This window comes from Balearica regulorum, chromosome 13 (assembly GCF_011004875.1).
Source record: "Balearica regulorum gibbericeps isolate bBalReg1 chromosome 13, bBalReg1.pri, whole genome shotgun sequence".
Lineage (NCBI taxonomy): Eukaryota > Metazoa > Chordata > Aves > Gruiformes > Gruidae > Balearica > Balearica regulorum.
In genome coordinates this window covers 15,048,735-15,070,156 of record NC_046196.1, presented here as the reverse complement: position 1 = coordinate 15,070,156, position 21,422 = coordinate 15,048,735, and the positions used below count along the sequence as shown (strand labels likewise).

The following is a 21,422-nucleotide window of genomic DNA, read 5'->3' as shown; positions in this document are numbered from 1 at the left end:
TCGCGTTCGGGGCCGCGGGGCGAGCCGGCTGACCCCCGGCGGGGCTCGGCGGCGGCACAGGTAAGAGGCGGCCTCTCCCCGGACCCGGGAAACGGGTGAAAGCACAGAGGGGCCTGAATGCCGCTGGCAGCCGGGCGCCAGCCGCGCAGAGGAGCGGAGCGGAACGGCCTTTGTTCCCCAGCGCCGCTGGCCCGCGCCGGGAGCGGGGCAGCCTGACCCGCGCGCCGCTGCCGGGTGCGCGTGCGCGGGGGCGCTGCCGCCCGCCCGCCTCGGGAGCGCGCCTGGCAGGCAGGAGAGCTCCGCCGCAGCTGGCGCGCCCCCGTGGCGGTGTCTCCTCGGCCGGCAGCGAGAGGGAGGGAGCGCGCGGTCGGTTCGGGCGGTAGGGCCGAGCGGTCTCGGCGAGAGCGGCGCAACCAGTCGCCCCGCAGCGCGCACGATCGGGGGAGCCAGGCCGCCTCAGCGGGGTCCCGCCCAGCCCAGCGCCCATAGGTGAGCGCGCCGCGGAGAGGAGGCCGAGCGGCCTCGGAGGGGGCGAGAGGGGCTCGCCCGGCGGGGGCCCTCTTCCCCGCCCGGCCCGGCCCCTGTGCGGACGGCCGTCGGCCGCCTGCGGAAGGCCCCGGCGCGGCCGCGGGGGCTGGCGCGGCGGCCGCAGAGGAGAGCCGGGACAAGGCCCTGCCGCGGCCTAAGCGCAGCCCAGGCGTCCGGTTTCCTGCTGGCGGCCGGGCCCCGCGCTGCCGCCCGCGACGGGGGGGAGCTGAGGCAGCCGGGCCCGAGGGAGCGAGGCGCGGGCCCTTCTCCTCCCCGGTCGGGCCTTGCGGGATCCCGAGGGGGAGGAGGGAAGCGGCGCCGGGCGGCTCCGAGCCCCTCTGCCGGGCTATTGTGCGCCAGGCTGAGGCGGCGGCGCGGCCCGCCCCGGCTGCTGCGGAAGGCCGGCCGCGCGCGGGCCTGCGCCGCCTCGGCCGCGGGGCTGCCCCTTTGTGGGCTCGGCCTCGGCCTCGCCGCGCGGTGCGCTTTGTGCTCGCGGAGCGGGGCCCTGCGCCGGCTGCCGCCGCGGCGCGGAGAAGGTCAGCTGGGCCGCGGCGGCGGGGGGAGGCGGGGGCGGCCTGCCGCTCCGGGCCCCCAGCGGCGCCCCTCTCTGCGTGCGTCGCCGCGGGAAACAGGTTGCTGGAAGTAAGAGGGCCGCTGGGTGCCCCTGTGACGTTTCCTGGGAAGGCTGCTGTCTCCCTCTTCTCTAATCCGGTGAGAGCGAAGAGCGAGGTAGATTCTTGCTCGTCCCACGGGTTCCCCTGCGAAATCAAGTCTGGAGACCTGCCGTTCTTTCTCCTTCTCCACGGTTTTAAAAGGACAGGAAACGATAGCGTTCGTAGTGAAAGGCGAAGAATCCTAAGTATTTCTTTAGGAGGAGAACCAAGTTTCTTTTCTGGTGGTACTTTTATTATAAGCCCACGTTTCATTTGTAACTGTAAACGTAAAATATTTCTCCAATGTTTTCAGTCTCTGTTTCAACATGTCTGGGTGAATACTACCGTTCCTTTGTAATAAGCAGTTTACTTTTATGCTAATAAATAGATAAAGTGACTTAATTTGTTTAACGTGGCAGATGAGTGGATGTTAGGAAGCTGGATGTTGGACTAGGTCATGAAGGACATGGGATATTGCACACACAGGACATAGTTTCAGTTGTCTGTTTATCTTCCTTCTAAACTCTGAGGCTAGCATGGTGCGTTCCAAAGGGGAGGAAAAATGGAAGAGACTCTTCTCAACCCTGAGTTACTCAAGCTGGCCTTCAAGAGACTTGAGGTATTGGCATACAGGTAGACTAATACAGAGGCTTTTAGGGTAAAAGTCATCTGTTGCAGAATAAATCAACTAGTTCTACTTTTATCGTTTGTTCTACACTGTAACATTGATGTAGAATTTGAGTGCTAGAAACTGTAATTGTGATAACTTCAATGGAAACTAATGTTCTTAAATAGCTTTAGCACTTTTCACAGCAGTGAAAAATTGTACAGGAAAGCTATACCATCCATCAGTGGTATAGCTTTAGGAATCTGTTGTCACCCAAGAATTCTGAAACTGATGAGATGATGTGCATTTTTGTCCTGAAAACACAAAGTATCTTGTTCTTTATAATTTCTGTTGGTAAGGTTTAAATGCTATAGTCTGATTAGACTGTATTAGAGGAGTTAGCTCAGAAATTTAGTGGCTCCAGCTAAGTAGGTGTGAACTAAGGAAAGTACATATTTTAAATAATACAAGTACTTTCCATACTTAGGTTTGAGTATAGTTGCTGCTGTCTGCTTAGTGTGACTTGAGAAAGAGGTACTGCTCATGTGTCAAAGATACATGCCTCTAATGTGCAAGAGGGGGTAGCACGAGCGTGTTCATGTACAAAGCAACTCTTTTTGGTCTGAAAACTCAAATCAGGTAGGATAATTTTATGAACTCTAGTCTTCACATAAAACATTCTGGAAGACTATATGTGCAGCTCCTGTGAGAAACATGATGTTCTTAATTTTAAGTTAGAATAGCTTTGCTTTATTTTTCTGCTTGTAATAGTATTTGTAGTCTTGTAACTGTCAGCTTTAAAAGTTGGACTGAACTTTGCCAACTAGATTATCAGTGTGTGTTTTGCTTTAACGGTTGTCTCATTTTCAGGAGCTAAGCTGAACCAGAACAGTCAAGGTAAATCAATAGCATCTGAAATTATGGACACATGTAAGGAACTCAGTTCCGCAGTTGTGATGTATGTATCCAGTCTGCAGAAAGCCAAAGTGAAAATTGTGTTTCCAGCTTCTGACTGCAGTTACCTGAATCCCTGTTTGGTGCTGTTAAGTGCTACCTGCTGCAGAGAACAGTAGCAGTGAAGTAAGGATACTGGCAAGCTCTAGTTCATCTCAACCATCTCTTATGGCCTAAAGCTTAGGATCTCTTCTCTGAAGTTTACAGTCTTAAACATCATGAACGTTGCAGATGCAGGAGATAATTTTTACTGGATTTTTTCTCTTTTTGTTGCTTTGTTTTTTGAAGGACAGTCAGCATTAAGGAAAGCGAAAACTAGTTGTGACTAAAAGAGAATATTAAAAGATATCCCTTTTGACTCTAACAGAAAAACACGACAGGTAGAGACATATCATTACCTTAATAAAACGTTGTGTTTCATTAATAAGAAAACTTGTTGTAGGCAATTTACTCTTTTTCAAAGTGTATGTACCGTACATGTCTCAAACGTACAATATCATGATAAAAATGCAATGTTAGTGTATGTTTTCTGTGTACAATATCACATCATGGACGAGAAGTTGAGAGATACATGTAAATACTGTGTTGTTACCATGAGGTGTTACTGCAGGGTTACCTGAGTTTTTCCTGTTAATACTTAATTGCATGTAACAAAAATCTTCCCAAGTCATTGACTTGGAGTTGTTTTATACCATGCTACTATGCTATGCTGTTAGCCATACTAGGTAAAGAAAGGAGATTAATGCCCCATTAATACTCTTTGGTTTTATGCCACACTTCATATATGTACTTATTTTCTAGTTCTAATCCGGACTACGTACTATGTCTCTGTAATGCCTAGGACAACTATTTTAAAATACCTGCCTGTTTGAGTTCATCTATAAAATGGTGATTCTTTGTGTTATCACAGGAATAATGAGAGATTTGCTAATTCCACAGTACTTTAATCAGATAAAGTGGTAGATAATTTCAGTTAACCAAATGGTGCACTTCTGATTTTGACTCGTTTCTTTTTCTAGAACTGAATACGGAAGCTGAGGTTGGCTGTGTTTTCAGTGGGGAAGTAAAATATTACTTGAATGGTGAAGACAGTATTTGTCCTTTTTCATCTGGAAATGCATTTTAAAAATTACTGTGGATATATTCCTACAGGGAATGGATTTTAAAAAAGCAGTAAATTCACATACAGACAGTGGTTGTTGACCATTTCCTTTTTTGTTTGCCTTATCTAGAAACAGATTTGTATCTTTTCTTGTAACAATTGATGACCTTGCTAAGACATGAAGAAAAACAAGGAGAGTGTAGTGATAACTTCTGCTGCTTAAAGAGTTAGTCATCAGCTCCTTTCAAGTGAAACAGCAGTTCTTTGAACTTTGGTTTGTGTGGCGTGAAGTCTTTAAATTAATATTTTAAAGTTCTTTTCTACAGTTCTTGCATGTAGTACTAAATGGAGCAAAAAATTCATTTAGTCTTTCTTGAAAGACCACAGTGGCTTTTCAGTGTGTGGGTTTTTTTGAATGCTGTCAAGGAGGAGCATTTGGAATGCCATACTTCTTAAAGGGTTATATTCAAATACGTGTTCAGATTAAATACGTCAAAGGAAAACTATATATGAAGGAAAACTGTACATTAAATTTTGCTAATGTACAGATTGTCAAAAGGTTTTAACTGGAGTAGGAGTATTTTAAAACAGTTTCATGTTAAATTAGAGGAGGGAGAGCTTGAAAATAAATTCCTTTGCATAAAAATTGCTAATGCTGGTGCTAGAGCTTAGAAACGTAGCTGCATTAGAAAGCTTATCTTTGTTGTTTCTGTTTACTCTGTATTACAGATATTTCTTGAGGGAAGGTTCTATGTCTTCTGTATTTTGCAAGGGGATGACAACTGAAATATTAGGTTTCTAAGTTCTGTCTTGTAAGTACACGTTGCTTTATGCTGAAATGTGATGTAGGTACTAGTTTGAAGTGGATTTTAGAAGTTAGTTTTTCCTATGATTTTTCTAAAATCAGCATTATTTCTAAAATATATTGTTAGTTGCTGTTAACACATCAGTGTTAGAAAAGAAGAAATAACAGATGTAGCACTGAACAAGCTGTAGCACATGCAGGGTACAGTTCTGCAGTAGCTAAAGACAGTTTCTGTTCGGGATGCCAGCGATAACTCGCAGTGTTGCTGTCACCAACGTGAATGTGAAATGGGCTAGTTTTAGTCCCAAGTTGTCTGTGAGGAATGGGTAATTATTATCTGATTCACTTCCCAGAGTAGCTTGCTGCATGGTGACATAAAAGCCAGTGCTGCTACAAGAGATGTCATCCTCTGGTGTCGTGGGTGTACTCGGGATCAGTGTGAAGTGCTTACCGCTAAGAAAGGATGGTCTCACCCTCCACTGCCAGCTCGGTTTTGGTGTTTTCCTTGTGTGCGAGTGTAAGCAGTCATGTAGTTGTGCAAGACTGATCTTACTGAATATATTACCTTAAAGAGAAAGAAAACTAATGGGTGAAAGGCAGGCAGCGCAACCATTCCTTTTGGTGGCAGCTTGCTTTTGTTTGTTGTAGAGATGGTGGAATTGGACTCTGATACACTGTTGGTGTGTGCCTGGAGTTGTGGAGCCTGTATCTGGTGGATTTTTCTTTGTGCTATAGATGAACCATTTTTCTTCTTTAAAGAAATATTGTAACTGAACAGTTCTTAAAAGTGCTATTAAAATATTTAAGAACCTTTAAAACATGTAATGTTGCTACTTGCTCTTTGAAAGATAATGACTGTAACTCAGTGTATCAGATTAGAACCAAGACCTTAATCCTGTCCTCAGATCTATGAAAATGGATTCTGTGGGGTTTTTGGGGTGGTTTGGGTTTTTTGTTTGGTTGCTTTTTGTTTTGTTTTGTTTTGTTTTTTAAACCTTGCTAGCACCTGTCATTTTTTTAACCAGACATAGGACTCAGATTTTGCTACAGTTTTATGATCGGATATTTTAATCTTCTTAAATTGCCTAATGTTGTTTTGGAAATCATGTTTGAAACGTGCTTTGATATGCATTTGTGTGTTGACACATATATTCCACTTTAAGGTGTACATGAGAAATTTCTCATGTTTAACTAAAGCTACTTTTTAAATTCATGTAAACTTGTTCACTTTTGCCTAGATATGAGCCTTAAGTCCTGTTCCTTTCCTTCTTCTAATGTACATGTGCAGTTGTCATCTTGTAAAAGCTGTGAAAATGCTCTGCTTATCTTTTGATTTCCGAATGGCTGTTTATTTTGAAAAATATATATATATATGCACATATATATGTGTTATATGTAAAATCATTAGAGTCATAAAGTGACTTTCATTCACAGGAATTTTTTGCCCTTTTTTGTGCATGAAGGTGTCAACACAGTTGAGAGTTAATTTGTGTAGGGTTCGTCTGTACATGGCCAATATCTGTGTGATTATGCAAGTATGTTAAGGATGTAATTTGAAGACTGGTTGCACAGGTGTGACTAGGGAATAATTTGGCTGGCAGATGTTGATGGTGTGCTATAAAATTTAGTCTGGCTTTGTGCTAGGTCAGATATAATTGTTAGAAAGGAAGTTCTACAAATAAAAACTACGTATTCCATAGTAGAAATTGAAACAGGCATTCTTCTAAAACAGAACCTGTAAAGCAGTAATTTTAAGAGAACTTTTATGCATATTGAAACCAGTTGCTGCCCTAAACAGCTTTATTTTAAAATCAGATGTTACATTTCAGGAAAAGTTGTTGTTCTTTGTACAATCATAATTCTTCTATGGATGTACAGGTGCTCATCTACTAAAGGAGTTGAGTGTGGGGAAGAAGGTTATTTCATGAAGGCTGTTCCTTAATGTGCACATGAAGAAGATGACTTAGGGTTGCCTGTGAAACTTTATTATTTTCTAACTTACAAATGCTTGATCTTCTAATGTAATATATTTTTGTAACACTGCTGTAAAAGACAGAAAAGTACTGAAGTTTACAGTTACGCTCTAAATAGCGAGTCATTGTTAGGATTTGATGTTTGAGATTCAGCACTGCAACACAGACTCAAGTTTTGATTTTACTATGTAACAGGAAGGAGAACAATATTTTGCAGAGAAGAACATAGTGATAGGTGTTGAATTTGGAAAGTGCTGATAAAGAAAGCATGGAATAGCAGAAAGATACATCTACTCTTGTAATTTCCAAACAGTCTAGAATATCTTGTGTTTTATTTTGTCATGCAGACTCAGGGCTGACTTCAGAATGATTATGGTTGAATTTTAATTTTGTATGCCATGAAGCATTATTCAAGCAATACAAATAAGTGAAATACTGAGTGCATTTTACTTAGCATTTAAGATATACCTGATCAGAATTTAATGGCAATAAAAGAACATATAACTCTCTTGCCCGAGAGCTCTTTTTTTCTGCTGAATTTGAATCACTTGCTTCAAAAGCTGAGCAGTTGGATCTTCACAAAGAAAGCTGAGGGAATTTTTTTGGTAACAGAAGGATCCCTCTAAAGAAAGGTTTATTTGCTTTCTATAAAATGTCAGTATGGAGTTGATGGCTCAGAAGGTGGCCTTCTGATTAGATACAATAGAATTAGTGAGGAGGGTGTTGCTAATGTCTCCCTAATTTGTTTCTTTGCTATACAAAATATTGGAATGAATAGAGGGCAGTTATCCATATGTGAGCAGGAGTTGGAAAGTAAATAGTGATCGAAGTTTGACTATTGCTGACTGTAAAAACTGAGATGTTAAATAATTTAATAGTGTTCTTTAGTGTATAATGCCATTTAGTTATTACTAACCTGAAGAAAATTTGAATAGGGTCTGCAGAGTTAATTTAGTATCCTTATCAAGTTAATTCAGTCCCTTTTGCATTAATGTCTGATACTCGCAGCTACTTATGGTATTTTAAAACCTGTAAAAGACAGGGAAGTACTTGCCTGTGGTGACTCAGAAACTTGTGACAGAGCAGGAACTAAACCCAAGTCTCTCATGCCACAGATTACTGCTCCAGTACCACTAATTCGTCTTCTTTTTTTTCTATTTTTTTTTTCCTATTTTTCTTTTTTTTTCTTTTTTTTAAAATTTTTTTTCTTTATGTAGCACGGTGGTCTGTGGAGTCAGCAGTTCAACCTATTTCTGTTTGCTGTGCGTCAGGTTGATAATACTTACTAGAAGAATACTCTTATTTGTGAGATAAAGCCACATTCTAAAACTGATATTTTCATGAAAAGCAGTAGAGCTGTTGCTCTGTGCAGGAGTGTGACCATGCTAAACTTGTCAGTAGCCAAGTTTGAGAATTTTAGTAACATTGTAATAATGATTTTAAAAAAAGATTTTTAATGGTAGCAGTTGAATTCTTGTGCAACAATACTACAGAAACAGTTGATTCAGAAGTGATGAGCGGGGGGGGAAAACTTAAGTCACTTGAGTAAACTGTATTGGTTTTAATGGAGGCACATCTGCTTCAAAGAATGGATGCTAAGCATCCAAGGCATATAGAAGTTGGGAGTTTAAAGATGAAGCACTGAAAAATTTGGAACCATCAGAAATGTGAAAATGCTACTGTCTTTTTGCACTTCTTTTACTAAGGTCTTATGTTTGTTACAGTGTAGATAATTTCAGTGCTCTCTTTTACCCACAGTATATCAACAAAATACAAAAGCCTAGATTTCCATAGTTTACCTTTTTAATTATGTATCCATAGTAGGAAAATCTTACTTCCAAAATGTGGAAATGTCCATTTTAAAAAATACGGACTTGATACTTTGGATTTAAAATGTTGTGCATTTTATTTTCTTTGCATTGTGTGTCTGAGATACAATAGACATATTTATCTGGCGTTCTTCTAAATGTTCTTGCTTCTGCAGATTAAATATCTGGATTAAAAAAAACCAAGCCAAACTTGTAAAAACTCTCCCTCAAAATGACTAGAGATTCTGTGTAGGCTAGTAGTAGAAGTTCTCAAAAATCAGTAATTTCTGATGAGTTAAAAGTTAGGCTTCCAGTGTCACTACTCTGTGCTCTGTGATACTGGATGTACATATGTGTAGATTTCATGTTTGCCATACCTTGAGGCACCAACATCCATACTCTGGAATCAGTATCTCAGTTCTCCAAGTCCTCCCCTATGTGTTTGCCCTTCACATGCTAGATTGTAATTCTTCACAGGGTTCCACTGTCATCAGGACTGTGTACAGGAATACAGAACAAAGTAAGGATAGCAAGAATAAATTATTATTTAAGATGGAAATATGTATGAACCTAAGCAATGCACAAGATGGAGAGATCGTTATAAAATTAGTCAACGTATGTAATCCTGTCCTGGCTTCTCCTACAGAGTGGCTTTCTGTGTCATGATCAGCCTCTTTTACAGGCCAGGTCCTCCTTGATCAGGTCTGGGTTTTTTGATGATCTGCTCTCTAGTACTATTTAGTTATGCAGGAAAATATTGAGCATAAAATAGGTCTTGAATTTGAATTGGAATAGTTATCACAGAAAGACTTTGTATGTACGCATCAAAGTACAGGTACTTTTAGTTTAGCCTTATTGAATTAAGGTAGGCACTTCCATGCCACACCCTCTTTCCTGTGTCTGCCACAGACACAGGAATGGTGATGCAATATTGTGTGGCAATTACAGTATGCAGTGAAGAATATAGTTTTTGCAAAATCAGACTGAGGAAAGAAACACAGCCCTCAAATTGTCATACTCGGTAGGATTTGCTGTTAACATTTACAGAGGGTTTTTTTTCTTTAATGTGTGGGGTTTTTTAAACTAGTAGAGTGTAATTGTATACAGAGCCCATCTATGGGATCTTGTAGAACAGAATTAAGTGCTTTAGATACTTCTGAATGGTAATATATGTTGCAGCATGAAAAATAACTTGGTTTTTTTTGTGGTGCTGTTATTAATTCACTTTGTAGCTGATCCTCCTGAATGCCTGCCTTTTTATTGCAACATGCTATGTCTGGAACTTTTAAAGAGGTAACTGTCTACCTGTCTTCATTGAAATTACTGGGCTGAGTTATTATTGGAAGATGATCCTGATGCAGCTCAGTTCAGTGTGCTCTGTGCACAATGAAAGGAAATTAGATATTACTAAAAATAAAATACAAACTGTTTTCCCTGTAATTTATTGTTTGCGTAGAGTTGTCTGTATTTTCATATGAAGTTTTTCTTTATGTTGTTAGTTTCTGTGGTTTCTGCCACATCTTCATTTTGAAACCTGTACTTCTGCTTTATCTCAGGTATTTTTACTGTGCTCAGACTATGGCAGACTGCAGAAAGGTATGTTCAGTTTGGTACCTGAGAAGGCTGGCATGGGACAGCTGCCATTTTGAGTTCATACCATAGTTTACCATGCTATAGATTCCGTGTGTGGACGTGCTAGAGGTTCTTGTGTACTATGTCAAGGAAGGCTCTGGCCATTGACTGACTACCAAGATTAGTACTGAGGATACAGAGCTGGTGAACAGCGAAAAGAGAAGGCTTTTGTCACAGAGCACCACTTGAGGTACAGTGCAAGAGTGTGCAGTGTACAGCTTTGAGCAATATCTCTGCATCACCTTCTTCACACTTCTGTAGTAGGTGGGATTTGGCAGTGTTAGCGAGATAAGTTATTTGCTTGTTTTTAAAAAGCAAAAATATGGTAAAGTCCAATTTGGAAGTGGTCCGTGATCTTTTTAACGCGAGTGTTTGGTTTTCATTTGTGTTCAAAGAATTATTCTTTTTCTCTGTATTTTTGTTTAAATATATAAAGGAAGAAGTTGTTTTACTAGCTAGTTTGCAGCTTAACTTTCTTCTATTACAATATCAATATATCAATATTGATAATATTGATATATCAATAATTTTTGCTTATACCAGTTTATTTAATGTATTGCTGTATTTTCTTTTTCTAGCGGTGCCATTTGATAAATTGTTTTAGTATCGTTTCCTTTATAGTTCCCCTAGCTTTTGCTTTCTGTCGTGCTTCCTCTGCTTCCAAGCCCAAAAGATGGGGGAGGTAAATGTCCTAGTTTACTTTAGAACAATTTGTTGAGGGTCTGAATTTACAAAGAAACCTGTTTTCTTATTTAGTGCCAAGTATAATTCTAAGACATGTGAAAGCTGGGATGTTCTCTGATTATGTAGTACAGAGTAAGTGGTCCAAACTCAGGTTTTTGCTATTGATCAGACATTTCTAGTTTTCATTCTGGAATGAAATTTGGGGGTTTATCAGGTAGTAATTTTTTCTTTGAACTTTGTTCCTCAGCTTGTCTTTCTTTGCAAGACTGGAGTATCATAGCAGTATAGTCTCTGATATTTCATGCTAACTTGGGTCTTGATTCTTTAGAATATGGAAAATTATGGTTGGCTAGAGTACGGGTTATTGACTTTTTTTAAATTTATGAAGTTCTTTGTTACATTTAAAAATGAATGTTATAGTCATAGTAGTAATTGCTTGCTAATATGATTTTTGTGTGGTTTTGTATTTTCTATAGGACACTGTTGCTTCTTAATTTTACATTATAAAGTTGTTGGAAAGAAAATCTTTGATAGCTAGAAAAAAAAATCTCCAGGGTTGATGTTTAATATTCTGGCATAGGTAGGAGAAATAGTCAATGATAGTGATGAAGCAGAAGTCAAACAGTGCTAGCCAAGTCTCAGGTTTTTGTATTGGATTTAGAAACACATCACTAGAATTTAATGGGCTTTATAATACTGTTTGTGTTTACGTAGTGCTGTTTGTATCTACATCTGCCGCGTAGTATGTGTTTGAATTTGGAGATCTGGATTGCCCACTAGCAATGACTCAATTGGTGATCATATATTGTGTACAAGAGAACATATATGATAGCATCAGAAACATTGAGTGTTAAGGTCTGGTGGTTCACTGCAGAGGTAGCCATGAAGAGGATGACTGATTCCATGATTATATAAATCCATTGGGATTTCCTTTCTTGATGATTGGAAAGAGGGGTTGGTAGTGAGTGTCCTGAGGTGCAAGATAAAAAATCATCTACCTGCAATTTCAGGCAGGCTGGGTCACTACAAGGTCGTGGAAATTGTCTTAATTTTGTATGAAAAGGAGATGAACTGGACAGATGACATTTTGAAAAAATGAAATCATTATGAGACTTGCCTCAATTTTGTAAAATTTTTTTGTCTTGTTTTAAAATATTCTGTTACATTAGATTGCTCTGGCTTTTGGTTATTATTCTCTTGGAAAAGAGAAGCTCTGAGCTGTCTGAAATAACGGATAGCATATAGTTAAGGGCACTAAGGAAAACAGTGTCTGGAAGAGTTGAGAAAAATCATGAATCAAACCCAGTGTGTATAGAGACCAAATTGTGTTATGTGGTTGATTAATAATTTATGTCATGAACTGTACTTCTAACAGTTTTGAAGTAGGCCAGTATGTACAGAGGCTGTGTATAAACAGGGATGTACATTCCTGTGTCCAGTGTCAGATTTGCAGGAGCAGCCATGCATTTGATATTAACCGTGCCAGGCCTTTGTGATCTAACATCTCCCAAGAGCTGAGAGAGATAAATTGGTAGACTTCAAAATGCAAAAGCCATGGGCCCTGAAATGTCTTTTAAAATTTAAGTAGAAATTAAAATATACTAATTTCTTAAAAAATATTCATGAGCTATTCTCTGAGATATTTGTGCATAATACACTTAATGTTAGATGGCTTTGCTGAAGCATGGGTTTGGTAGTGGTGAGGGCAATATATAATATTTTCGCTAGAGCCTGCTGAAACCTTTTTCCCTTCTGTTTTGCTGTCCCTTGATGATTATGAATGTAAGAAGGGACAGAGGAAAGGTAGATTCCTTGGAAAATTATTTTCAGAAATGGAAAGCACATGCAGTTGAAAAGCTGGCTTTTCTGTAGTACTGTAGATGCTGTCCTTAGCAGTTTAAGACTTTTCATAATAGACCAGCTATGGTACGAAACTATGGTCTCCTAAGAATTTTTAATATAAAATTAACCTAATGCTACTTAAAAAAAAAAAAAAAAAAAAAAAAGAAGAAGATTCTCTACTTAAAATACATTGGTGCCCCTTTTTAATCAGAACAAAGTGTGCTTTTTAATTACCTTCATTCTCAAGATAATACTCACTTGGGACTTCTGTATCAGTAACACTTGCAGATTCTTGGGCATGAGATTATGTACTTGGTGTATACTTGTGTATGTGTGTACACACCCACCGTTCTTGATTCTAAATATAAACACACTTCTTTTTTTCTCTTGCATTCATGAAACCTTCCTTCTGCCACCAAAGAAATGTTGGTGACTTTAATACTTTCAATTGATTTATAATATATTTACTAAATATTGTTTATAATATTTTGGAGAAGTTATCAACATTGAAGTGTGCAAATATCTGATGATATTGGGTAATCTTTCTGTATCTTCTTTTAAGTTCTTATTTATACCTGTTTAATGAGTATTTTCAACAGTTCATTTAGCGTTTGGGTTTTGACATTCTTTGGCTTATATCGCATCTTGAAAAAAGTAACCTGTCAATGTTTTTCACAACTTTGAACACTGTCATGAAATATTCTCATTTCCAGTCCTCTGTAACAGAGTATTGTTTTTTTAAAAAAGTCTTCTTTTCAAATATGATTGTACAGTTGAAAAATTTGAAAGATTTTATATTACTTTGTTGATGGCTTTAATGCATTAAGAATTTATACATTTTGAATGGAAGTCTCTGAATTCAATTAGTTCTGAAATGTGATTGAGAAAAGGTTTTATTGCATCAGATACAGACATTTGTGATAAGGCATTTTTCGGTGTCCTTGAATCACTCTTCAGCATTATATAATGAGATATTTTTCTTTTCCCCCTTCCAGCCATTAAGATTACTATACAGCAGTTTTGTGGGTTTTTTCCCAAAACTAATATTTAGTTACCCTCTCAAAAGCAGATTAAAATGGTAAACCGAAGTTTAATCTATTTGATATGAGTGAAAATTTTGGAGAGGTGGATGGTGTTGATTTGAATTTGTCAAAGGTGCCCCGTATTTTAGTGAAGTGCAGAGATGTGATTTCTGGAATGGTGTCTGAAGCTAACACCTTTGAAAGATGAGAAGTTGAAAGGGTATCAGTCTATTCCTATATGTTGTAGTTAATTCCATGGCATGTGAGGTACATAATTTTTGAACTTCTCTTGAAACTGCTTTCCTTACGTCTGCACTTCAGCTGAGCTTTTTAAACAGTGAAGTGATTGCGTCTTCCCATTCTCGCTGTAATTTTTTTTACCCCTCTGGGGTTTCAAAGGCTTTCTCTCTTCAGGCATTGTACATTACATCACAGCGTAGCAGAGAGCACACAGTGTTAGCTCACCTGGTGAAAGGCTTGTGGCTTTGTTTTGGGGACAGTGGCTTTGCTGCAGGAGAGAAAACCTGGGGCGTGTTTCAGACACCTCAGAACATGCTGAGTTTCTTGAAAGCCATTTCTGTGGTGGTTTTCTTCAGCTTTTCTGTTTTGCTTGGAAACTTTCTTGACTCTTAACTGGTGGGGATGCTGTATATTGCACGTATGGGGGAATCTGAAGCATACCTTGTATCGAGTTAGTAGTTTTTGTTAATAGTAATTGGGCATTATTTCGCATGTTACAGCGCTGATACAAGCTTCCACAGTCTTCCTTTAACAGGACTTGAATTTCAAATAGTAGGAAAGCATTTCTAAAGACAGTTTTCTTTACTCAGATACCGTAGCCTTACTTTTTATGCGACCAAAACAATTTATTGCAGTGTGTTCTTCTGTTGCCTCCACTGAAACTTGTACTTCCGTGATCTTACCATCACTGTATCTGTATTCCGCAATGCCTAAGCTTTTCTGAGCCCAGTGTGTGCTTCATGTCATGCAAGCATGTTGACTTGGTTTTGACTCCTTTATCCTTAGACTGTTCTAATTTTTAATAGTCCATGTGGATATCCAAATATGCCATATTGTTCCAGATCTGTTGGTCTTTTCTTTTCCTTGAGATTGTTGTGCTTTTGCTTGATTGAGTAATCTTTATACGTATTGAGAAAATTCCTGTTGAACGGGTACTTTATAGATCCACAGTAGAAAATGCTAATTTGTGCCATATCCTTGAAATAACAGGAACAGGGGTGAAATTCATGTATTAGAAGAATTTTGAATGGAATCTTGTAGCTTTTAAAAACAAGTATTTAGGGAACATGATCAGATCCATCAATCTAGAAGTATCTGAAATAGAAGGTGTAAAGCGCAGCCTGTTGCTGTTCACATGGCTCAGGTGACACGTAAAGGGAGCTGTACGTACGAACATGCAAGCTTCCGTAGGAGCGTGCGAGAAGCGGAGGCGATGTGGTGGTTTAAGGCCGGAACGCGCTCTTCGGGCTGGCTGTCCTGGGGGAGAGGGGCTGTCAGTCGGAAGGGGCCGGGCCGTGCCGGGCCGGGCCGTGCCCTCCCCTCGAGTGCCCGTGGCCGCCTGGGGCCGCCCGCGCCGCGCCCGAGCGGGGCCGCCGCGCCCTCCCCTGCGCGCCCCCGCGGCCCCGGGCAGGGGCGGGGCGGGGCTTGGGCCGGGAGCGGGGCCCAGCCCGGGGCAGCCAATGGCTCGGCCGGGCCGCGCCGCCTCAGCCGCTGGCCGGGAGCCGGGCGCGGGGCAGCGCCGGCGGGGAGGAGCCGGCCCGGCCCGGCCCGGCCTGGCGCGGCGCGGCGGGGGAAGTTTGGGGAACCATTTTGGGGCGCCGGGCCGGAGCGTGGATGTAGCCGGTGGATGCGGAGAGCGCGCGGCCGTAGATGGGGGGGGTCGTGCCCGAAGCAGTAACAGCAACGCGCGGAGCGGCGCGGGGGCGTTCGCTGGGGGCAGCGCCCGGCCTGCGCCCCCCCGGCCGCTCCACCTCCTCCGGCTGCCCGCGGCCCCGAGCCCGTCTCTTCTGCGCGGAAACGCAATGAGCTCCTTCACTCCGCATGACGGGGAGATCTGCCTCCAGCTTTCTGTATTCGTGCAAGGGAGTGTTGTGTGCGTGCTTGCCGGGAAGTAAAACCAGCGAAGGGAAAGGTAGTGACTCTTAAATCGCGTTATGCGCAGTGTCTTAAGCTGGTTTTGTAGGAGCTGTGAAATCGTGTCCCTCGGGAGATCTCGATAGTCCGTGTATTTCACCCTTCCCCAGAACGGTGTTGAGAATAGTTTCATTAACAGGTCGGTGCCTTCTGTCTGATGTCATCAAGGACAGAGTTTTTCTTGGTCTAGAAACCAGGAAATCTCAAAATACATTTTCCTCTTTTCACTCTTTGTGTTGGTTACACTTTTTTCAAATTTGTACAATGTTTTGAGTAATTTGTGAGGTAGGTACTAATACTTTTGAAGGTGACACCTAGTGTACCTTAGTTTGTTGCTTAGAAGCTTATTCCCAGTGTGTGGGAACAAAGGTAGTAACAAATATTGCATATAGGGTTTTTTTACCCGTAGTAAGGTTTTTGTAACTAAAAATATCTTTAAACTTTATTTCCAGTTCTGTAGTTGTGTTTACTTGGTTTGTAATTGTCTGGTTTTGATAGTTCAGTGGGTTAAATGTATTACATTGTTAACATTTTTAATTGTGATTGACTTGTAGTTTTTAAGATAGCTATGAGAAACTAACTTCTCAGACTTTTCTGTCATTATGTGTTACTCATCTTTACATTAACAAGAGTGATGAAAATGTAGGCTTTGGGCAGGTTTAGGCTTGGTAAATTACAGTTTATAGCTTAAGTTTCTTCCTTGAATGCTAATCTCAATGGTCTCGTTCACAGATTCCTGCTCATTTTCATTCCCTGCTCATTTCGGTGGTCCTTGGTTGTAGAACATGTGTGTGTGAAAGCTGGTCACATACAGAAATGGTGATAAACCAGGGCTGTACTGTTCGGTTCTTTAGTAGGTCTATAGCTTAGAAGGCTTAAGTGGGAAGTACCTCCGTGCATAAGGGCTACTGCAAAGTTTGTAGGTTGCTTAATTTAATGTTGAACGGGCTCCGAGAGGTGTAATTAAAGAAACTAGAGCTCACCTAGCTTGTCAGACTGCCTAGGGAACTGGTCTAACACAGTGGTTTTCACCAGTGTTATCTGTGGGTTACTGGGGATCCCTGGATCAGGATGTAGAGGTTCAGGTAAGATGAAGCACACACAGACTTTTCTGAAATGTGTGTTTACAGTATTTGAAGGTAAACACTTAGAATTTTACACATGAATATGCATGTGATTTCTAAACTCTTTCCGAGCAAACAACGTGATCAGAATTTGTTCTCCTGTGTATCATTATTCTCTGCGTATCATTTGTTCTAGAGCATAGAACTGCAGTCTGCCATCATGAGCCTCCCACCTACGGTGTTGGGAAAAATAGCAGCAGAGCTCAGTTGCCACAGAGGCTTTATCATTTTTTAATCCCCTCGCAACAAGCTGGTGTGGTATCACTTCCCCAGAACGTCTATTTGATTTTTCACAGATAGCTTAAACATTTAATTGAAGCTGGAATGCCTTATAGTAGGAAAATAAGGCCAAACGACACAAACATTCCTGTCATATCTCTACAGTGTTACTTAAGGCTCAGCATTTAAAACCACTGTATGGGTTTTTCCAAAGATGACAACTGGATATTTCTAGTCCAACAAGCCTGAGATGAAGGAAGAGACTTTGGAGGGGTGAGATGATGCTGTTATTGGGCACGTGAGACTTGTAAAAATCAGTGACTGAATACCAAATCTTAAGACACCCATGGTTTTCTAGCTCCGGACTGGGGAGAGGTGCTTCTGTAGGCAGTTTCAAATTCTTCTATGATTACTTCTTGAATGTCAAGGGATAAGTTATTTTGCATGTTGGAATCTCTTAGTTCCTTCACTTCATGCCCTAAACAGTGTATGTCTTGCAAAAGCATGCACAGTGTGCTGCTTTGAGGTATCTAGTCCAAGTATGAGTAAGTTTGTGGGTGAAATGATGCTAAATATGGGAAGCTTGCCTATTGCCTAATATTCCCATGTTAAATAAATAGCAAGAAGATTAAAGATGAGGTGTTATTTTGAGAGCTTTATGCATATGTGACAGATACAGAGCTGGGGGTACTTGCAGAGAGGCACTTAAGGTGGTTGAGAATTTTACTGTGTAACGGAAGCCAATTTTGGCTAGCATTTTACTTAACTTTCCTTAACCTACAAAGGTAAGGTTTATTTTTTCAAAATGGAGTGTTTATTTTCTCTGGTAGTACTAGTAATTCCTTCTGCACAAGAAGGAGGAGTTAGGGGGCACAGGACAGAGCATAGCATCCATAACAGGTTAAGAAATGTGGTACTTTTACTGCATCTGTTGAATGCTTGAGCAAGCTGTTTGGTCTTAACTTCTGGCTGGGGACATTTGAAAGAATAGAACTTCAGTGTAAACTCCACTGAATGTAAAACTTCATCGACAGTGCCTTTTGCAGTTACTGGAAGTGTTTGAGTACTTCCATGTTCAAATTAATTCTCAAATTTAATCTTTTGAATTTCTTGTCTTATTTGGGAAATTCAGTAAAATAATTGCTTTGTTTTTCTTTTCTGGTATTTTCACAAATGGTTTAGTTCAGGAAGCTGAAGCAATGGATGCGCTTTACAAGCTATAGGACCTGGTATAACAGAGTAATGAAAATGAAGAGTCACTATCCTATCCGAGGAAAAAAACAGTGTGGTGATGGTCTTAGCTTTGTTTTCCCTTGCTGCTGTTTTTCATTTTTTTAGAAAAATTATGTAGTAAACATGATTACTGAGAAGGTCATATCTGGAAGTTCATTTTTTCATTAAAAATGACTAGTTTCTTATTTCACTAAATACACAGCAATATAAAATTCAGCCTTAGAATCGTTCCATAGTGCTTCTAGTTGTTACACACAAGTGAGCTGGGTGGAGTATTTTGTAAATGCAATGTTAAAAAACCCAACAAACTTCTTTTGAGGATTTCAGTTACATTTTTAGCATATCTTTACTCCTCCCCTTTGCAGCTTCCAATAGGTAAATTCCATTTCAGAATAATTAGCAGAACTTCTTCACTTGTTAAATTTGTGTGTCATACAAGTGTCTGTATGGTATGCAGCACAATTGATACTTACGTGTTAATGTATCCACAGTTTGCGTTGCATGTTTGGTTTCATTTGTATCTCTCTTGAAGCTTCTTTGTAAATCAAAAATACTGTATGCAGAGGAAAAGAAGATGTGTTTAGATCCTCATTCTTTTTTCTCTCTTCTGTTACAGAAATGAGCCGTCAGACTGCTACAGCACTACCTACAGGTACTTCAAAGTGTACGCCATCGCAGAGGGTGCCTGCACTGACTGGCACTACAGCTTCCAATAATGACTTGGCTAGTCTCTTTGAGTGTCCTGTGTGTTTTGACTATGTGCTGCCACCAATTCTTCAGTGTCAGAGTGGCCATCTTGTTTGTAGCAACTGTCGCCCTAAACTTACATGCTGTCCAACTTGCCGAGGCCCACTGGGCTCCATTCGTAACCTGGCGATGGAGAAGGTTGCCAATTCTGTACTATTCCCGTGTAAATATGCCTCTTCCGGATGCGAGATAACTTTGCCACACACAGAAAAAGCAGAGCACGAGGAGCTGTGTGAGTTTAGGCCTTACTCCTGTCCATGTCCCGGTGCTTCATGTAAATGGCAAGGTTCTCTGGATGCTGTAATGCCACATCTGATGCATCAACATAAGTCAATTACAACACTTCAGGGAGAAGACATAGTGTTCCTTGCTACAGACATTAATCTTCCTGGTGCTGTTGACTGGGTTATGATGCAGTCTTGTTTTGGCTTTCATTTCATGTTAGTCTTGGAGAAACAGGAAAAATATGATGGTCACCAGCAATTCTTTGCAATTGTACAGCTGATAGGAACACGCAAGCAAGCGGAAAACTTTGCTTATCGACTCGAGTTAAACGGGCATAGGCGGCGATTGACTTGGGAAGCAACTCCTCGATCTATTCATGAGGGAATTGCAACAGCCATTATGAATAGTGACTGTCTAGTCTTTGACACCAGCATTGCACAGCTCTTTGCAGAAAATGGCAATTTAGGCATCAATGTAACTATATCCATGTGTTGAAATGGCAATCAAACCTCTTCAGGCCAGTGTTTAAAACCATTGCATTTAATTTAGCAGAAACTAGGGTAACCGTCTTTGACTGTCAGACAAATTATTTGGTAGATGGAGGGTAGACATATATGAAGGTAAATAAAAGGAAAGGCTGTTAAATTACAGGAAGCAGTTGCATGTAGTAACACTAATATATTTAAGTCAACAGTAAACCACTGAAAATATATATACACCCAAAATGGGCATCTTTTGTATTAAGAATTGATTCTACAGGAAATGTTGTAAAATAATTCTAAAAACTTGTTTGTAGATTGATTGTACTGTTGAAAAGGATACTGTTTCGTGTTTTTGTTTGTGTTTTTTTCCTCCCCCCTTTGACTGACAAGCCATGTTGAGTGGTCTGGTCTCTGGCCGCTGCTTCCCCTCCTCCTCCCACCTCCCCTTTGTAAGTCACTACATAGTATTGCTGCTGTTTGTGTATATTTTTTGTGTATTTGCTAATTTTTATTAACTTCTAGTTTTTCATTAAATAAATATGACTTTCTTTTCTGTAATTCAGGTTTTTCTCTTTTTTGTATCTTTTAAAAATTAATTACAGGTGTCATCTTCTGATATGCATAATTGCTATGGTAAAACTTATCTTTCTGTATGTTTGGTAAATTTTGTCTCTTTCCAGTAGTCAATTCATTGGTAATACTGTTCTTAATTGAGCTATTTTGTGAATGTACTGAACTCGAAAGGAGTAATTATGATCAAAGATGTATCAGGAAAGAAAGCTCCTTTAAAAACAGGTCTAGATGTTGTTGTACTTTGAGTTACCTTCTAACAAAAATGAACAATTATTAAGACTTTCCGAATTAAAAAATTCACGCTTCAAATTTAGAGATGCTTAGAAACTTGATTGCACCCTTGTATTTGTTGGTTTTGCAGTACAAAGAAGGTATTGTCTTACACAGTATTTGTAACTATAAAAACAGACCATTTGTTTTTAAAAAAAAAAAAAAAAGGCAGTCAGAATGACATGTTTTCAGTCTTTTTATATTTGTCATTAAAAGAATACCTGGCAAATTAAAAAAAAAAAACTTTGCTTTTTGCTTTAGCTCAAAGTTTGACACATTGATACTCCTGCTCAGCTTCTTGTCTTCACATCTTTTGGTTGTTCCTAAAGTAACTGTCTTGAACTGGTTTTTGTATATCATTTTAGTGACATGATACACGTTGCAATGCACGTAATCTCTTACAGGTATGGTTCACCGGCCATAAAGGCTTTTTTGAGGATATTGGGCTTTATGCAGACTGCCTGTATGTGAAAAATTTAACCATGGATGTATATGGTATTTGTGCTACAAAACAATAGAGACAGAAAAACAAATAAGGTGAAAAGCTGTTTTATCTCAAGCTATTTGCAAGAAATCTCTGTCAAACCTAGCAGTAGTGGGCATCTATTTGGGGAGGTCGTCTGGCTATTAACTACTTTTGTAACACATTAAAATACAGTTTATTTACTGTGCACTGTCTTAACTTTCTTACTGGAAGTTGATCTATTTAAGATGACTCTTGTTATTATTTTGATGCATGATGAGGTAAGTAGTTCTACAGGTAAGGAACATAAAACCCATCAGGT

At 40.2% G+C, this 21,422-nt stretch overlaps 1 protein-coding gene across 7 annotated transcripts; it reads left to right on the top strand.

The window, feature by feature from the left end:
- Positions 1 to 256: 256 nt before the first annotated feature.
- On the top strand, positions 257 to 20,352 carry SIAH1 (siah E3 ubiquitin protein ligase 1). Of its 7 annotated transcripts, none has more exons than XM_075765942.1 (3): positions 9,356 to 9,451; positions 9,987 to 10,026; positions 18,957 to 20,352. In XM_075765942.1, exon 3 carries the CDS (start codon positions 18,959 to 18,961, stop codon positions 19,805 to 19,807), a length of 849 nt encoding a protein of 282 aa, XP_075622057.1. In that variant the 5' UTR covers positions 9,356 to 9,451; positions 9,987 to 10,026; positions 18,957 to 18,958; the 3' UTR covers positions 19,808 to 20,352. The 7 variants fall into 7 exon arrangements, with proteins under 7 accessions (XP_075622056.1, XP_075622058.1, XP_075622057.1 ...); XM_075765946.1 differs by lacking the exons at positions 9,356 to 9,451; positions 9,987 to 10,026 and adding exons at positions 15,562 to 15,761; positions 16,489 to 16,567; XM_075765941.1 differs by lacking the exons at positions 9,356 to 9,451; positions 9,987 to 10,026 and adding an exon at positions 257 to 489.
- Positions 20,353 to 21,422: the final 1,070 nt, after the last annotated feature.

Coding starts and splice junctions, on each gene's coding strand:
- SIAH1 (XM_075765946.1), top strand. CDS start 15,672: ATGACGGGGAGATCTGCCTCCAGCTTTCTGTATTCGTGCAAGGGAGTG. Junction 15,762..16,488: donor GTAAAACCAGCGAAGGGAAA/GGTAGTGACTCT, acceptor CTCAATGGTCTC/GTTCACAGATTCCTGCTCAT. Junction 16,568..18,956: donor ACATGTGTGTGTGAAAGCTG/GTCACATACAGA, acceptor CTTCTGTTACAG/AAATGAGCCGTCAGACTGCT.